Source organism: Pagrus major, chromosome 20, assembly GCF_040436345.1.
Source record: "Pagrus major chromosome 20, Pma_NU_1.0".
In the NCBI taxonomy this organism is placed as follows: domain Eukaryota; kingdom Metazoa; phylum Chordata; class Actinopteri; order Spariformes; family Sparidae; genus Pagrus; species Pagrus major.
The window spans coordinates 20,383,167-20,398,055 of NC_133234.1; the positions used below are offsets into that span (position 1 = coordinate 20,383,167).

Below are 14,889 nucleotides of genomic sequence, written 5' to 3' on the forward strand. Positions count from 1 at the left end.
TAACACAGTTGGATGTTGTCGGGTTGGAAAGACGTATTTTTTGGTTTTGGGGTAGACTGTCCCTTTAAGCAGTAACACAGTGGGAACATTTAGCGTGAAAATCTTAATAAATAAAGTAATTTTTTAGAGGTTTAAGCTGAAATATACATTTCTTTTGGTTTTCAATGAGAAAAAAAAAAAGTTCTCAGCCCACATGAGTTCTTGTTGGTTGCAGTGGTGAAATAACTTCTCATAAATCTGCCACAGAAGGTTTTCATCCTAAAGTAGTTTTTATAATCATCCAACCAGAAGAGCTCATCAAACATAAGGGACCTTTTCATTAGAAAATACCATCTTAAAATCAAGATATAAAAAAATAACAGATTTTGTCTGCAATCTCACCGAAATAACAAAGGTATACCTCTATGTTTTAATGTCTGTTTATGGTATATCAGTTATCAAATGGTAGACGCAACACAATACAAAATACTGTATACAAATTATATGAAATTATACAAAATATTACAAAAAAACACATAAAACGACACAATGAACATAGAAACAGGGATGTTACATAAACAGTATGGATATTAACCGAGGTACAAAGCTGCTTCACACAGTAATAACTGACATCTTACTTAACCTAGTTACTGTAGCAGAGAGTTCAGAGGTCACATAATCAATAAAGTGTTGCCGAGACTTGTGGAGTTTGTCAACGGAGCTTCATAAAGTGAAACTGAGCTTTTCCACTTTAAGGCGTTGCATGATATATTTAATAAACATGGTGAGAGTGGGAGTTTGTGCTCGTTTCTAGCTCAATAAAATGAGTAACCAGTGTAGTAGTGAGTAACTAATTCAGTAATATTCAAGATGTTTCCAGTGAGCAGCTGTTGATGACTGTAACAATGACAACACACATCAGACAACTTGACATTATGTGTTTATTGAGCAAAGTAACAAACCAATGAAAACAAAACACGGCCGTCATTGATGATGAACCACTGACTGTAGCCGGGAAACGCAAAACTCTTAATTCACACTTCTCCTTCCACTCGACAGAGGAGTATTAAGTATTTCGATGAGAATCAAAGCTTTGTTGTTCCCGTTATCCTGTGCATGAGCGGGTGGGAGTCTGTCCTGAATGTCTCGTGAGGCAGAGGCACTTTTAGATGGAGGATCAAGAATAGCAACACATGACCAGCGTATCCATAGCAACAACTCCCCCCCAACATCTCAGATCATGGTCCAAGCGTTTGTACAAAACCACGATCCAGTTTCTAGATTTGTGATGAAAATATGACAAGTGTATTCAAAACTGCATCTTTATTGACCATCATCAAAAAATCAGTCTCTCTCATAAAATAATTCAAACTCAACATTCAACCAGAAACAAACCATTTAATCCACTTTTTCTCTCTCAGTTTATATTTCAGTACACGCTCGACTGAAGAATACAGAAGCGTGGGAAACGCCACATTAGATGAAGCCGTTTCCAGGTCCATGACTGCCGAAAACATGAAGTGATTTCAGTCGTACAACATGAGCATGAAGACATTCGGGACTGTTAAGTTTGTCTTTGCATCATATGGTGTTTCCCCTTTTTTTTTCTTGAGTTTGGCAACGTCTCTTCAAGTGCTTTAACACGTTTTAGTAATGTATCACCCGACCTTTCATTTGTGTACTGAAGCTGGAGTAAATATTCAGTTGATATTCCTGAACAAAGTCAGATCTGGATGAAAAATAAATCAGATTTTCTTCTTTAAGGTTTTCTCTCCACAAACGTTTGCTTTGTTGATGATATGATAAAAGTAAAACAATGTTTTCTCAGGCAAAACTCACAAATCAGGAGTAAAATGAAAGCACTTTGAGCCACATTTGCTCTCAACAGTAAACACCATCCTCATCCGGTAAAAGTTTAATTCAAAATTAATCAAACGTGAGGTCATAAATCCAGAAATCTACGGATAAACTGTATATATATCTTCCCATTTCTTCATTTTTAATATTTTTCCTCTCAGACACTCCACACGCGAGCTCGTAGTGAGTTTCTGTCCTCTGCACTGCGTCAGAGTGCTCATGTAAATGTCAGAAATGCTTCGTTGAAAAGCTTCATGTTCTGAGCAGAGCAGACGGCCGACATCTTTGTCCTCAGAGCTGGGCGAGCTGTGATTGGCTCTCATCTGTCTCACTGCCCTCCCACTGGACACCTGGGAGAGGATCTGATTGGCAGACGGTGACCGCAGGGGGCAGGGCGCTTAGTGTCAGGACTGTATTGTTCCCTTGAGGTACCACATCCCTGCGTGGCTGCTGCAGCACTCCTAGAAAGGACAGAAGACCGGTTAGAACAGAGACAATAAAAGAAAAGCTTGTAAAAACATGTTCGGTCTAATCATCCATCTCACAGTGAGCAGCCGGTCAATGTCCGCCTTAGGGACATCTCCAAACTCCTGGTTCAGCCTGGCTTGCACCATGTTCCTCCTGACCTTGTAGTTCTTCGTGAACAGGTCGTACAGCAGCCGACGGTGCTGCAGGAAGAAAACACAAACACACCATAGTAAATTTCTTCCATTTAATCTGATGAATAACTTTATTTAAATTAGAGCCAGACAGATACTGGATCTTTGGTGCCGATACCAATATTAAGGATAAACATATCTGCAGATATTCTTTTATACACAGAACAGACGTTTGCAGCTTTCAACAGCACAAAGTGTCAACAGTCATTTCCTCCATTTTACATTAAAGAAAGAAACAAGGGAGATAAAAACACACTTGATGTGCAGCTTTGCCACTCTAACATTGGTTGTGGCCAACACACAGAGCCATGTCCTATTTTTACTGCAACGAGCCAATCACAGCCCACACTGAAAGGCGGTGTGCGCTCTCTGAAATTCATGTGAAATTCGTGATCGCTGAAGGCTCTGACGTGTGGTTTGTGGTGAGATTCTGCTGCAAACGTCTGCATGTAGACTGAGACAAGAAGACTGCTGGCACACTGCTAGAAACCTGTTCATTAATTGTTTTTACCTTGTCGAATTCCTCTCCAGTCTCCCACAGACCGAACACCTTCTGTTCATCAGGAGCTGCTGAGCTCTGAGCAGGAAACTAAAGTCAGAGGGAGACAGTGATGTTAAAAACACATTCAAGCCAGGAGGCTAGCAGCCTGCAGCAAGTCTGAGCAGGAAGTAAGTCTCTCATCATGATCAAAACACGCTTTAGCTGAACCGTTAATGTGTTAAACAGAGTGTTACAGAAAAGCCCCACAGATTTTCCGTTAAAGGTGGAAACACAAAATTTGCTGTGAAAACTGTCAACCGTTTTGATTTTACGTATCTATTATGTCTTTATAGCTGGATAAAGTTGATCTAGAGTTGGTCTTTCCTCTAGATTAAATTAAATTTGACATTTCATTTGAAATGCTAAATATCGGATTCACACGGGATCAAAAAAAAGATGTTCAGAAACTTTTGCTACAGCCTCAGATTTTCATCAATTTGAAAAATGTCTATGGATTTGAGTTTAGTCGGCTAGTTTAAGTGCTGTAATGGAAATTGTAAAGCTCCACTGTGGACACTAAAATATTAAATTAAGATTCTCAGCAGCTGATTGCCCTTCTCAGACTGATAAAAGTACATTTATAACAAACATAATAATGCATGTATGATCATCAAAACCTTGATTTAAGAGTGTGATTGCCATTTAATGCAAAAGTTAAAGGGCAATTTTACACATTTACATTGAAAACATGTAAAAAACAAATTAACAAAATGAATACTGCAGAAATTGTCACCTTTATATTCCATGTAATCTTTAAAACCTGGTGCCTACATTACCCAAAATGCAATGAATTTATCAGATTACATGCAGCTTCCTCTGGAGCCTCAAATGGCTTTATACTCCTTAACACACCTTTATGTGTATAATTGATGGAGTTACCCTTTAAAAAATTAATTAGACGTCACATTGCTTTCTGTTATTGTTTGTTAATTTGATCTCTTGTCTGACTGTCGAGCCAAAAACAGGAAGAGGCCGAGCACTGCTGTGACCAGCAGGACCAACTCTGAGCGCTCCAAACTAGGATTACCCTCCAGACAGACACAACACGCTGACCCAAAACTGATCTATGAACTGTCCGATAGCAGAACAATCATGTTCACAGTGATGTAGAAGACGAGCCCCCTTATTCTAGATCTGCCTGCGTTTGCAAACAACAAACCTTCTTAGTTCCTGAGTAGTAATGAGCTTTACTTTGAGGCTGATAATCTGTTGCATAACTAAGATGGCGCCCGGCCATTCCCTCCCCTACGGCGTTTCAAATCCTCTAACGTCAAGCATGCAGATGGGATAAGACATAAGCCAGGACAGGGCTGGTCCTGGCAGGATACACAAGAGCATGTGGCAGACCACGCCACTCCCTGCCCTGTGAGCAAACACCACACCAAGTAACACAGCCAACGAACACAATGATAACACACCAGATCCATCTATAAGAAGCCTACAAACAGCTACCTCCAAACATAGTACACAGGTATCAGGTGGTGGCTGCTGGAACATGAGAACCAGGTTTGCGTTGCTTCAGTGCTCAGACTGTTTTACAAGCAACAAAGTGCTCACAAGCAAAACGACCGTTAACGTCCCTATTCTGTTTGAGAAAACTGATATCTGCATTCAAACTGCTGCCGAGGAAACCCCCGTATTCAGCAGCTACAGGCGGTTTTAACTAGACAGAGAGCAGAATAACAGCAGCTCTGAATCAAACACTCAAGGGGTTTTTATCTCAGCGCTTCAAGACACGATGTGCAGGTAAAACAGAGAGCCACTCAGTTCTGATCGTCCCTGAGGTGTGGACCTTTGGCCTGAGACAGGAAATCCAATTAAACTTGTAATGTAATCAAAAGTAACTACTGATGTTCAGGGGAGAAACTTGCAGTTCAACAAGTCATCAAGTCATCCTGCATCAGAGCTGTGCTATGAAGAAGGTGTTCAAATCAGGAGTAACATCGTGTCAGAAAACAGCTTTCTTAATCTGCTGATTCTGTAGCAAAAAAGGCCCGTTATAAAACATCATCAAATGTCTTGTTTTGTTTGGTCCAACCAGGTCAGAAACTCAGAAGATCTAATATAGATCTAAATCCTTCCATTTGAAAAGCTGGAATCAGCAAGTTTTTACCATTTCTGCTTAAAAAAATGTGTTGATTAGCAAATCGCCCTTTGAAAACCTTGTTTTATAAACTTTTATGATTTCTAAAATAAGCCACTGGGGTTTTTTCTGTACACAATGTTTTTTTAAATCCTTTTTTGGTGTTTTTTTGCTTCTTTTTTGACTGCTGCTCTTCATTTGTGTTGTTTTTAGCTGCTGTTTGTTTTTTGTTTTTTTCCTTTTCTGTGAAGCGAGAGCTATAAATAGTTTATTATCATTATTATTGTTATAAAGTAACTGCAGATTATTCTTCTGAAGTTGTACAAATCTTTCTGAATCCAACTGTGATTATTATCATATTATCCACATCATACAGACCTTTGTCGTAGTGTTTACTGTGCAGCATTGTGCCGACTACAGCTTCGATTATTCACTAATAACTGTACTGTTTGATGTTATTCCATCCTCAAAGACATACTAACTGATAATCCTTGTCCTTCTTCTCATCGATATCTTTTACAACACAGCCACACCAACACAGCAGCGTCAGACTGTATACGACCTGACAGTGACAAGGTTTTTCAACTCACGGGCTTCCAGTGTGAATGACTTAGAGTTTGACATCCAAAACCTTGTAAATCCTGAGTTACGACAATAGAGGATGACATCCTCCTTAAATACTCACAGGCACCATTATCTGTTTGCAGTGGCTGTGCAGTATGGCGTCCTGCAGCATGTGGTCCGAGATGGAGTGGAAGACGTTCCGTCCCACCGGCATGGAGGCCAGGTGGAGGTTAAAGAGCCTCTTAAACTCGTTCAGCGTCACTACAAAATGCTTCCTGAAAGTCTTTAACACAAAGTCCTGCAGCTCCAGCGCCGACGTGCTGGGAGACCCTCCGTTACCGTTAGTGTGATCGAAGGCGGGGGAGGTGGCACTGGGGTAACCGTTGACTGAGCCGTTGGGGATGGAGGAGGAGGAAGGGGAAGAGGTGTCCATAGGTTCGTCTTCCCTGTCGCTGACAGGTTCCTGTTTGATGTGGACGCGGCTTCCCGCCCGCTTGGCGTCCAGGTCCTTCTGTAGGGACGTCTGGCTTACTTGAGCTCGTTCTTGAGCCATTTTTAGACGCTGCTCCCCGCTGACATGAACAGGGTCTGGAAAACAACACACAAACATCAGGCCACGTAGGACAACTTCTGCTAAATGTTTCATTTGTAATGCATTAAACGGACAGTTCACCCTCAAATAAATAATACGTATTTTCCTCTTAACTGTAGGGCTATGTATCTATCTAGATAGTTTTGATGTGAGGTGCTGCGTTTTGAAGATATTGGCCTTAAAGAGACTTTCTCTTGAATATAATGGAACTAGATGGCACTCGGCTTGTGGTGCTCAAAGTGCCTTACATTTGGCATCGCACATGTGAGGTTACAGACAGGTTGTCACTTCCCTGTGAAGCGGTTGAAGTGTGAAACGTCTTCCTTCCTATGTGTAATTTTGACTTTGGGGTGAGCTGTCCCTTTAAGATAAAAATAAAACTCATTACACACCAGGCTGAGGGGAATTCTTTGGCAAGAAGTCTTCTTTAGAGAAGTTAAAGACCTTTTCCAACCTTAAAGGAAAGACAAGCAACGCAAGTTAAAACAATCCGCTACATCCATGATTGACGAGGGCAACCTGATGAGATTCTTCAGTTGAGAAACATTCCTGTAACCTACTTGCTCTGGATGCCGAGCCACAGCATGTGTTGCCTGTGGGCGATATCTGGGTGTTTCTTAATGAAGTCTACATCAGTAGGCAGCAGGAACTCCCAGCCCCGGTTGACTCGAGGAGCCGCCACGTGCTCCAGGAACTCCTTCACATCCTCTGGAGGAAGCTGAAGGAGGCAGAAGGAAGAGGCTGTTAGTTGTGTTTACCTGGATGAATGGAACAACTGTGGCCTTGAGGTGAGAGCAGGTTGCTGCTCAGCATCTCAACAACCATGCAAGACTGTGGTGGCACTGAGCAGGTCCCAGGTGAAGCAGCTTTTGTTGCACTTGCGCAAAGAGCTCCCTTCGGCTGTTGCTGTTAAAAATAATGAGGTAACCACCACATTATTTCAAAGAGCTTGCTACTCTCAACAGTAGCTGCACTATTTATGCAGTAAATTGTCAAATCAGAAGGATACGTTTGCAATATCAGCGACCGCTTCAGCCAAACTCCAGTTTAAAAATGAGTTTAATTAGAAAAGGACATCTTGGATTCACTGTCCATGAAGGAAATTTGTTTTCACAGCCGGTCACTTTATTGCAAATATTTTGAACATTTAAGAGACTAATTTACCATGAAAGCAGCCTCTGGGGCAAATCACATAAAATAAAAGCAAATCTACATGAAATAGTTATTTTGACACAAAGATGCACGATCCAGGAAATGCAATCTGTTAGGTGTTTAGTCGTGATTAGCAAACAGGAACAGGCAGTCATTTAGAGATCCTTACTTTGATGATGGATGTGATCTCCTTCCTCATCACAGAGCGCTCCAGAGTGAACCTCCACATCTACAAAAGGAGCAACTGAGTCATGTCGAACACGCGCTAAACACATTATCCGGCAGTGTAATTTGGTGTAATTTAATAAAGGGAAACAAACAGCAGCTCACCACAAAGTCTCGGCCACGACACAGCACTTCAGCAGGGACACCGCTGTGAGGACTGCAGGTGTTTTTGGGATACAGAACATCACTGAGGAAGAAACACAAAGAAACATTAGCCAGGATGTAACTTTAAATCTGTTAAACTTTAAGTGACATATTCCCTTCCTTTAAATCAATCTGCTCTGAGGCTGTTTGTTCTCACCTCTTTACGACCCAGTTCCCCTGAACCAACAGAGCCACCTGTTGGATGCAGCGCAGCGCTGCGGTTGAGTCTGTGCCGGAGGCGAGGAGGCCCATGAGGTTAGCAAACGGCATCACTTTGACTGCAGACAAGAGGAGACGCAAGATAAATCATTTTGGAGAGAAGAAGAACAGTCGAACTGAATGTTGGTGTCACTACGATGCAGTTTACAAATCAGACATTATTGTTTCCTGATACGTGAGGGTCAAAAATTGAAGGAAATCACAAAAAAAGTTTAATGTTTCAAAATGTGTCAGCTGTCTATAAGCAGACGTGGCATCCTGTACAACCTTGCTGAGCCAACACAAAACAGTTAATTGTGAAAGTAATGCAGCTACAATTTCAAGCACTTTTCAAACCTTGAGAAAACAGCACTGATTTATGATTCTTGACTTCTGAAGTACTTGTTTCATCTTTTTTCTTTCTCTTACTGTTATTTTTATGCAACAAAGTACCAAGGCAAGTACTTACATGTCAATAAACCTCATTCTGACTTGAACCATTTCCCACAGTATGTCTGGCCTCCAAACTAATGTTTTGTTGCCCCCGTCTGGCACAAAGAAAAACTGCACAGGAAAGGTGGACTGACTTGGATACGGATCCGAAGAACGTACTGTATTTGTCACAAGTTAGTGGCCCCAGTATTTGACAGTTATGTAACCGGTTTGTCTAAATGTGTTGGCCTACCGTTCTTCATCAGGGTCTTCACTTGGTCTCCGAGCGGTAGAGTGCGGAGCTGAGCCATGGAGAGCACATTACTGGGACCGACAGGCTTCACACTGACGCAAACAGAAAAACACACAGTCAGAGAAAACAACGTTAATGAAGCATTTCTGGAATTTTTATGTTATTTAAATCTCATAACGCTGGTTAGAAATGTGAGGAACGCTTACACTTTCTCCTCTGCGAGAGGAGGCATCAGCATCGCCAGATACTCCCTACAAAAACAAGAGAAGCAAGTCAGGGAGGGGGGATTCAAGTTATCGAAATCAAAAGAATCTGGCTCCAACTAAGACATAATCTACACTCCCTGTCCGAGTAAAAGTACTGGCATGTACTCAAACGTCATTTGTTTATACTCACTTAGGAGTTTTGACCAGTTCAGAGTTCTCTGAGGCGTCCACTGACTGACAGAAGAGGTACTGCCTTTCATGATCCGAGCGCCCATCCTGAATTTACACAACAGAACAAAGACAAAACCGATGCTTCATGACAAGATCTACTGTCAAAAATACAGTGGCAATACAACACATTATTAGATAGCGTCAAGCGCAAAGGAAAAAAAAGGGAATCGATGACCCTACTGATGACTCTTACCTTGACACCGTGGTAGTGTAGGTGAACCCAGGGCTCCTCCGCCTGCTTCTTCTGGAGGAATTCGTACGACTGGATCCTCCTCTGCCGAGCCTGCTCCGACTCGGGACGAGCAAACCTCACCTGAAGGGGAACAGAAATGTTTAGAAATGGTGAGTTTACATCGTTCCACAAAGTCGGTGTTAATCATGAGTTTGTTTGTAAGCAAGTTTTTTTTTTACCGTGATGGCTTTGGCCTCCTCCTCAGCTTCATCCTGGGAGGAATCTCCACCTGCAGATATGAGACTCTGGTCAGATAACAACCCTCACAAATGATCACACACATCAACTTCTTAAATGTAGATAAAAACAAACAAAAACAGGCCAGAATCCTTCTTAATAATGAGACTTGGAACTATTTACAACAAAACAAAAAATAAATTTATTTTTTGTAAATATTGGTGAACGAGACAAATTGTTTTAAAAGAAAAAAAAATTAGATGATTTGTCATTTAAAAAATATCAACCTATTAATCTCTCACAAACATTTAATTTTTGAAAAAGGTGTAAAGCAGACACACCTTCATTGGCCGCCTCCCTCTCTCTGGTTTTGTTGTCAGCCTTGTCCAGGTAAGAGAAGCTCGGTCTCATCTGGAGGATTCCCGTCAGAGGAGTGACGTGAAGCTCACCTGTTGACATTAACGATAAAACAATCAGAAACACAAACAGTAAAAAAGCAGCTGTGGCCGATTGCGTGTTAATGTGTCATAAAGTCGATCATACTGACAGTAAAACTGCGTGACATAATGCTAAAAGAAGAGATAAGAAAGGTAAAACTGATAAAGATTCACATGGACTCTGAACATATGAGTGACCTTTGTGTATTTACAAGCAGCAGCAACAAGGTTAGACAAACCAAAACACAGTCACGGTGCTACAGCTGACTACAGAAGCAGGTCAGACCTTTGCGAAACACAGCAGCAGCATATCTGGCGGTGTTGGTGGTGGCCTGGATGGAAGAAAAGGTCTGCTTATCCATCATTTTCCTGCAGAAGAAAGAAAAGAAAGAATGTTACACAAATGGTTTAAGATTTTGTGAAATATGCTTGTTTGTGTTTTTTTTCCTGAGAGTTAGATGAGAAGATCAACACCACTCTCATGTCAGCTGGCCAGGCTCAGTCCAACGGTAAAAAACACACCCAACAGCAACTCTAAAACTTAGAACTAGATTGGTAGGTTTCCCGTTTCCAGTATCTATGCTAAGCTAGGCTAACAGTCACCTGGCTGTAGTTTTATATTTGACATACAGACATGATTGGAGTCGATCTTCTCTTCAAGCAAATTTCCCCAAAAAAATCAAACTTTTATTTTAAAACGATGGTCAGGATTCCCAAACCTTCTTAAACATCAAATTCATGAACGTTTAAAGACTTTCCAGGTCTAATTCCCTTAAATTCAAGAACCAAATACAGCATGGTTTCGAGACACACATCAAGGTTAACTACTGTTATGACACTGACAGTTATTATGTCTATAAAACTAAAGGTTTTAGAGAAGCTCCCCGAAAATTTAAAAGAGAGGCTTGAATGTGAACAATTGAGAACTTTATCTATTATAAAAACTTCCAAGGCCTTGATTTAATTGAAGAATATAACATCAACCTGCTCCAACTGAACAATGTCATGAGTTTCTGTTGTGAATTGGTGCTATATACACACACTTTCAAGGATTTTAAGGGCCTGGGGGAACCCTGCATCGTGGTGAGTAACACCTAGTTCACACCGACTCATGTACAGTCACATTCAGACAGGTTACAGGCAGTGTGAGTGCAGCAGACGTACGCAGAGTAGGTGTTGGTTTCATCATAAGTCGTGCCGTCCACGTTCAGAGCGATCTGCTCTCCTTTGCTGCGACAGTAGTTTGGACTCATTGTGTTGATCGCCATTTCCAACTCCACCTGTATTATGGGTGGTGCAAAAAACATTACAAACATTCTCTATGTGATGGATGATAAGATAAGAAAATAATCTTTTCTTACCCGTTGCTGCTTGGGTTTGATCTTGGCTGCTAAGTGGCTGACATCATCATAGGTCATAGTGGCTGGTCGGACAGGGTACTGTATCATGTAAAACGATAAAAGGTGAAGAGTGAGTGATACAGGACACCAAGACAAATAGAAACTGCTCACACATGGCGTCGTACTCATCAACACTGAGTAGAATAAAGGAAGAGATTACCTGTAAAAGATACAGCTTATCTGCAAGGCTTTTGGCGAGGTACACATCAATCTGAAAGAAAGAGAAACTTTAATTTTAACTTTAATTCAGTGTTTTTCCTCTGTTTTACCTGACAGGAAAATGACAAAACTGATGTTACAAATGCTTCATGACAAGATCTACTGACAATAAATACAGCAAGAGACAACTACAATACAAGACGGCACAGCAGCACAAACATACAGAGTACTAAAATTGAAATTACATTAATTTACTAAGGTTGAAGCACCACAGAAATCCCTGGACGTTGGTTACATTTCATCAAAAGTATTGCAGTGCAGTGTGGTGTACTGATTTTGAATTAAGGAAAAAGAAAAGCACTGGTACGTGATTGATATCAGTTTGCTGAAATTACCAGCAGATATTGGCCTGTAACATATACATCAGTATATGTTGTTGATTTCGGCTCATATGAAAACTTTTTGGTTTTAAAAGAAAACAGTGCAGAAAAAGATGACCGGGTGATTTATAATCATTACATTTTGAGTGACGTTTACTGCTTTAGTTCACAGGTGTCATTTTAGACAACATTTATTGTTAGACTGTTTTTGTCGAGTGTTTGATAACCACATTTGAGGGATCACTGCAAAAAACGTGTGTATATCGGCCGATAGATCGATATCAGAATTGTTTTACACCCAAATATCGGTATCGGCCCGAAAAACTGCATATCCGTCGGGCTCTAATGAATGAATTTTTACTGTTGTCAAAATAGAGCATCCACAGCTGGCACACATACAAAGGGATGAGGGCCGACGTTATTCTGCATCAGGGCAGCACAATTAATCGAAATCGCAATGTGGCCACGTGCAGTATCCATATCGCATAAGCTGAAAGTTTCTGGTTAAGGTAAAATATGTGACCAATGAGGATTATAACGTAGCACTGCAGTGCTGCAGAGACACCCTGACATATAAGGCTTGTTCTCCAAATGTAAGAAAACATGTTTGTTTGGTGCAGACGCATACAAACATCTTTTTTTTTTTTACACCATATCTTTAACAAATGCCTCCTAATAATACTTCCGTTCATCTCTACATGCAGTTTAATTTTCAGACACTGTCTGGCACAGAGCTAATCCATTCTTACTGAAGAATAAAAACTTCATTAATTATTATATTTATTAAACCTGTATTTCCAGGTCTAAATAAACTAGTGTCCAGGTTCACAATGGCTCACTGCAGTGTTTTAGATGACAACAATAAAGGTCTATGCCACAGAAGAATAAGCTCTATCACAGGGGCAACCCTTCTCATCAGGATGACTTCATTATGGCCACCCTTATCTTTTAACTTGTGTCTATGCACATACCTCTTCTATAATGGGGTCATCATCGTCCCCGCTGGCCATATTGATGTGAACAGACCGAGGAGGGGAGAGGAGGAGATGAAACAGGAGAGGAGCTGCAGCAGATCTCACAGGTCCAACCTGTAACAAATAAAACAGAGAGTCTTGCTTGATTAAATGAATTTAATCCACACAGTTAACAAGTGGCTACACCCAGACTGGTCACAAAGAAAACAGAGGACAGGCAGCTGGTGCAGGAACATGAGCAATGTGATTCAGCAGAACCAGGTTACATCACAATTCATTACATTTCCGTGAGGTGGCTTCAGGCTGTCAGTCTTTAGGACATCTACAGTGGAGGGTCAACTTTCAGTTACCCCAATAAAACCCTAAAGTTAGTGGACAGGTAGATGATGATCGTCCAGTCTGTCAAGTGATGCTACAGCCAGGTGAAACTCACATGATGTAAGACAATGTAACCCAAATTATAAAGCTGCTCTACATGCAAACACTACGTAACAGGCGTTACAAACTATAACTAACACCTAAAACAGCCATTTCAGATTATTAAACTTCTCATTACAGATAGTTAGCCCTAAAAAGAAGTCCTGACTTATCACTGGCTACGTTTGCTAGCTTCATTAGCAAGCTAGCAACAAACCTTTCAGCCACTTGTCACAGGCCTGCGCCACACTGCGGGTTAAATGTCCCGTCAGACACAAAAACACACACCTGAAAAATAAAACAGGACAAAAAGAAACAAGCTAAGCAGTCCAATTCCCCGTGAACGGACGTACAAAGCGACGAACATGCAGCTAGCCGGTTGGTACGCAGCCTAGCCTGGCAACTGTCGCCTAGCATTAGCGAGCTAGCTTGGCGTGCTAACGTACACATGCCAGTCAAAATAACACACAGTCAGTCACCAGGGCCTGCTTTTACACGCCATTTTCCCCAAACAGCACCCAGACTACATTCAGCTCTCACCTGCACACGTCACTGCACAGTTTTCGCTATCTCATCCGCGTGTTAGAAAAGTCCAGAAATGTGGTGCGTAGAGGGTCTAACTCCGGCTAACACAGCTGAAGTGTGTCGGTATCATGTTGACTCTGCTCCATACAGACACGTGGGGAGGAGCCCATGCCCACAATGCACAGCGAGGCCGACGTGAGTGGTCTCCTCTCATTATTTCTTCATAGTCATTTTGAATTATGTTCACAGTCACAGTGGGGCTTCATGCACTCACAGCTTCATTCATGAATTGGTGAAAACGTGTTTTTGCCATCTAAAAGAAAAGGTATTGGCAGCGGTGGGATTCGAACCCACGCCCCCGAAGAGACTGGAGCCTTAATCCAGCGCCTTAGACCGCTCGGCCACGCTACCTTGTGCTACATAGTGAGAAACCATTGGATAATATCCCTCAGGCCCAAATATGACAAACTATAGTTTATTTCTTGGTGAGTTGCATGTAGACAGTGATGGACAGCTTTGAGGTACTTGTACTTTACTTAAGTATTTCCATTTTCCGCTGCGTTATAGTTACACTCCACCACATTTTTGAGGCAGATACTGTACTTTTTACTCCACTACATTTATTTGATAATCTTAATTATGGTTACTTTGCAGATTGCATGCTGCATCAGAGCCAAAGTTGTGCATCTTGGTGGGCCATCTGGTCTAATCAGAAAAATGCTGAATATTGGAAACAATAACTGGCCAAGCTGATATTTAGTTAACCATAGTATACAGTTTATACATATATTTGTGAATATATGTATAATAATTTACTTTTACTTGTACTTTTGATACTTAAAATTCATTTAATGTCAGACGCTTTAAGACTATGCATATGGGTGACTTTCACTTCTAACAAATATCTTAACTTTTACTCAATGTATGACTTTTAGGTACTTTTTACAACACTGCATATAGATATATGTATGAAAAGTGGCATATGCTATGTATTTATAACATCAGACCTAGAGTGCATCAAGTCTAAATGGTCAATTTAAATTTAACTATTTAATTTGAAAGATTATATCCA

The 14,889-nt window shown here is 41.0% G+C and overlaps 1 protein-coding gene and 1 non-coding gene across 2 annotated transcripts; both read right to left on the reverse strand.

Moving 5' to 3' along the window:
* Positions 1 to 902: 902 nt before the first annotated feature.
* polr3e (polymerase (RNA) III (DNA directed) polypeptide E) lies at positions 903 to 13,983 on the reverse strand. Its single transcript, XM_073489829.1, has 21 exons — positions 13,833 to 13,983; positions 12,873 to 12,989; positions 11,523 to 11,573; positions 11,324 to 11,401; positions 11,127 to 11,242; positions 10,249 to 10,331; positions 9,867 to 9,974; positions 9,528 to 9,577; positions 9,310 to 9,429; positions 9,076 to 9,161; positions 8,886 to 8,930; positions 8,680 to 8,771; positions 7,954 to 8,074; positions 7,758 to 7,839; positions 7,597 to 7,656; positions 6,836 to 6,993; positions 6,668 to 6,729; positions 5,805 to 6,271; positions 3,007 to 3,084; positions 2,382 to 2,504; positions 903 to 2,297 (listed from the first exon to the last, which is right to left on the reverse strand). Exons 2-21 carry the CDS (start codon positions 12,909 to 12,911, stop codon positions 2,241 to 2,243), a joined length of 2,076 nt encoding a protein of 691 aa, XP_073345930.1. The 5' UTR covers positions 12,912 to 12,989; positions 13,833 to 13,983; the 3' UTR covers positions 903 to 2,240.
* A 163-nt stretch (positions 13,984 to 14,146) lies between these two features.
* On the reverse strand, positions 14,147 to 14,228 carry trnal-aag (transfer RNA leucine (anticodon AAG)). Its single transcript has one exon. It is a non-coding gene; the product is annotated as a tRNA-Leu (tRNA).
* Between the last annotated feature and the right edge of the window lie 661 nt (positions 14,229 to 14,889).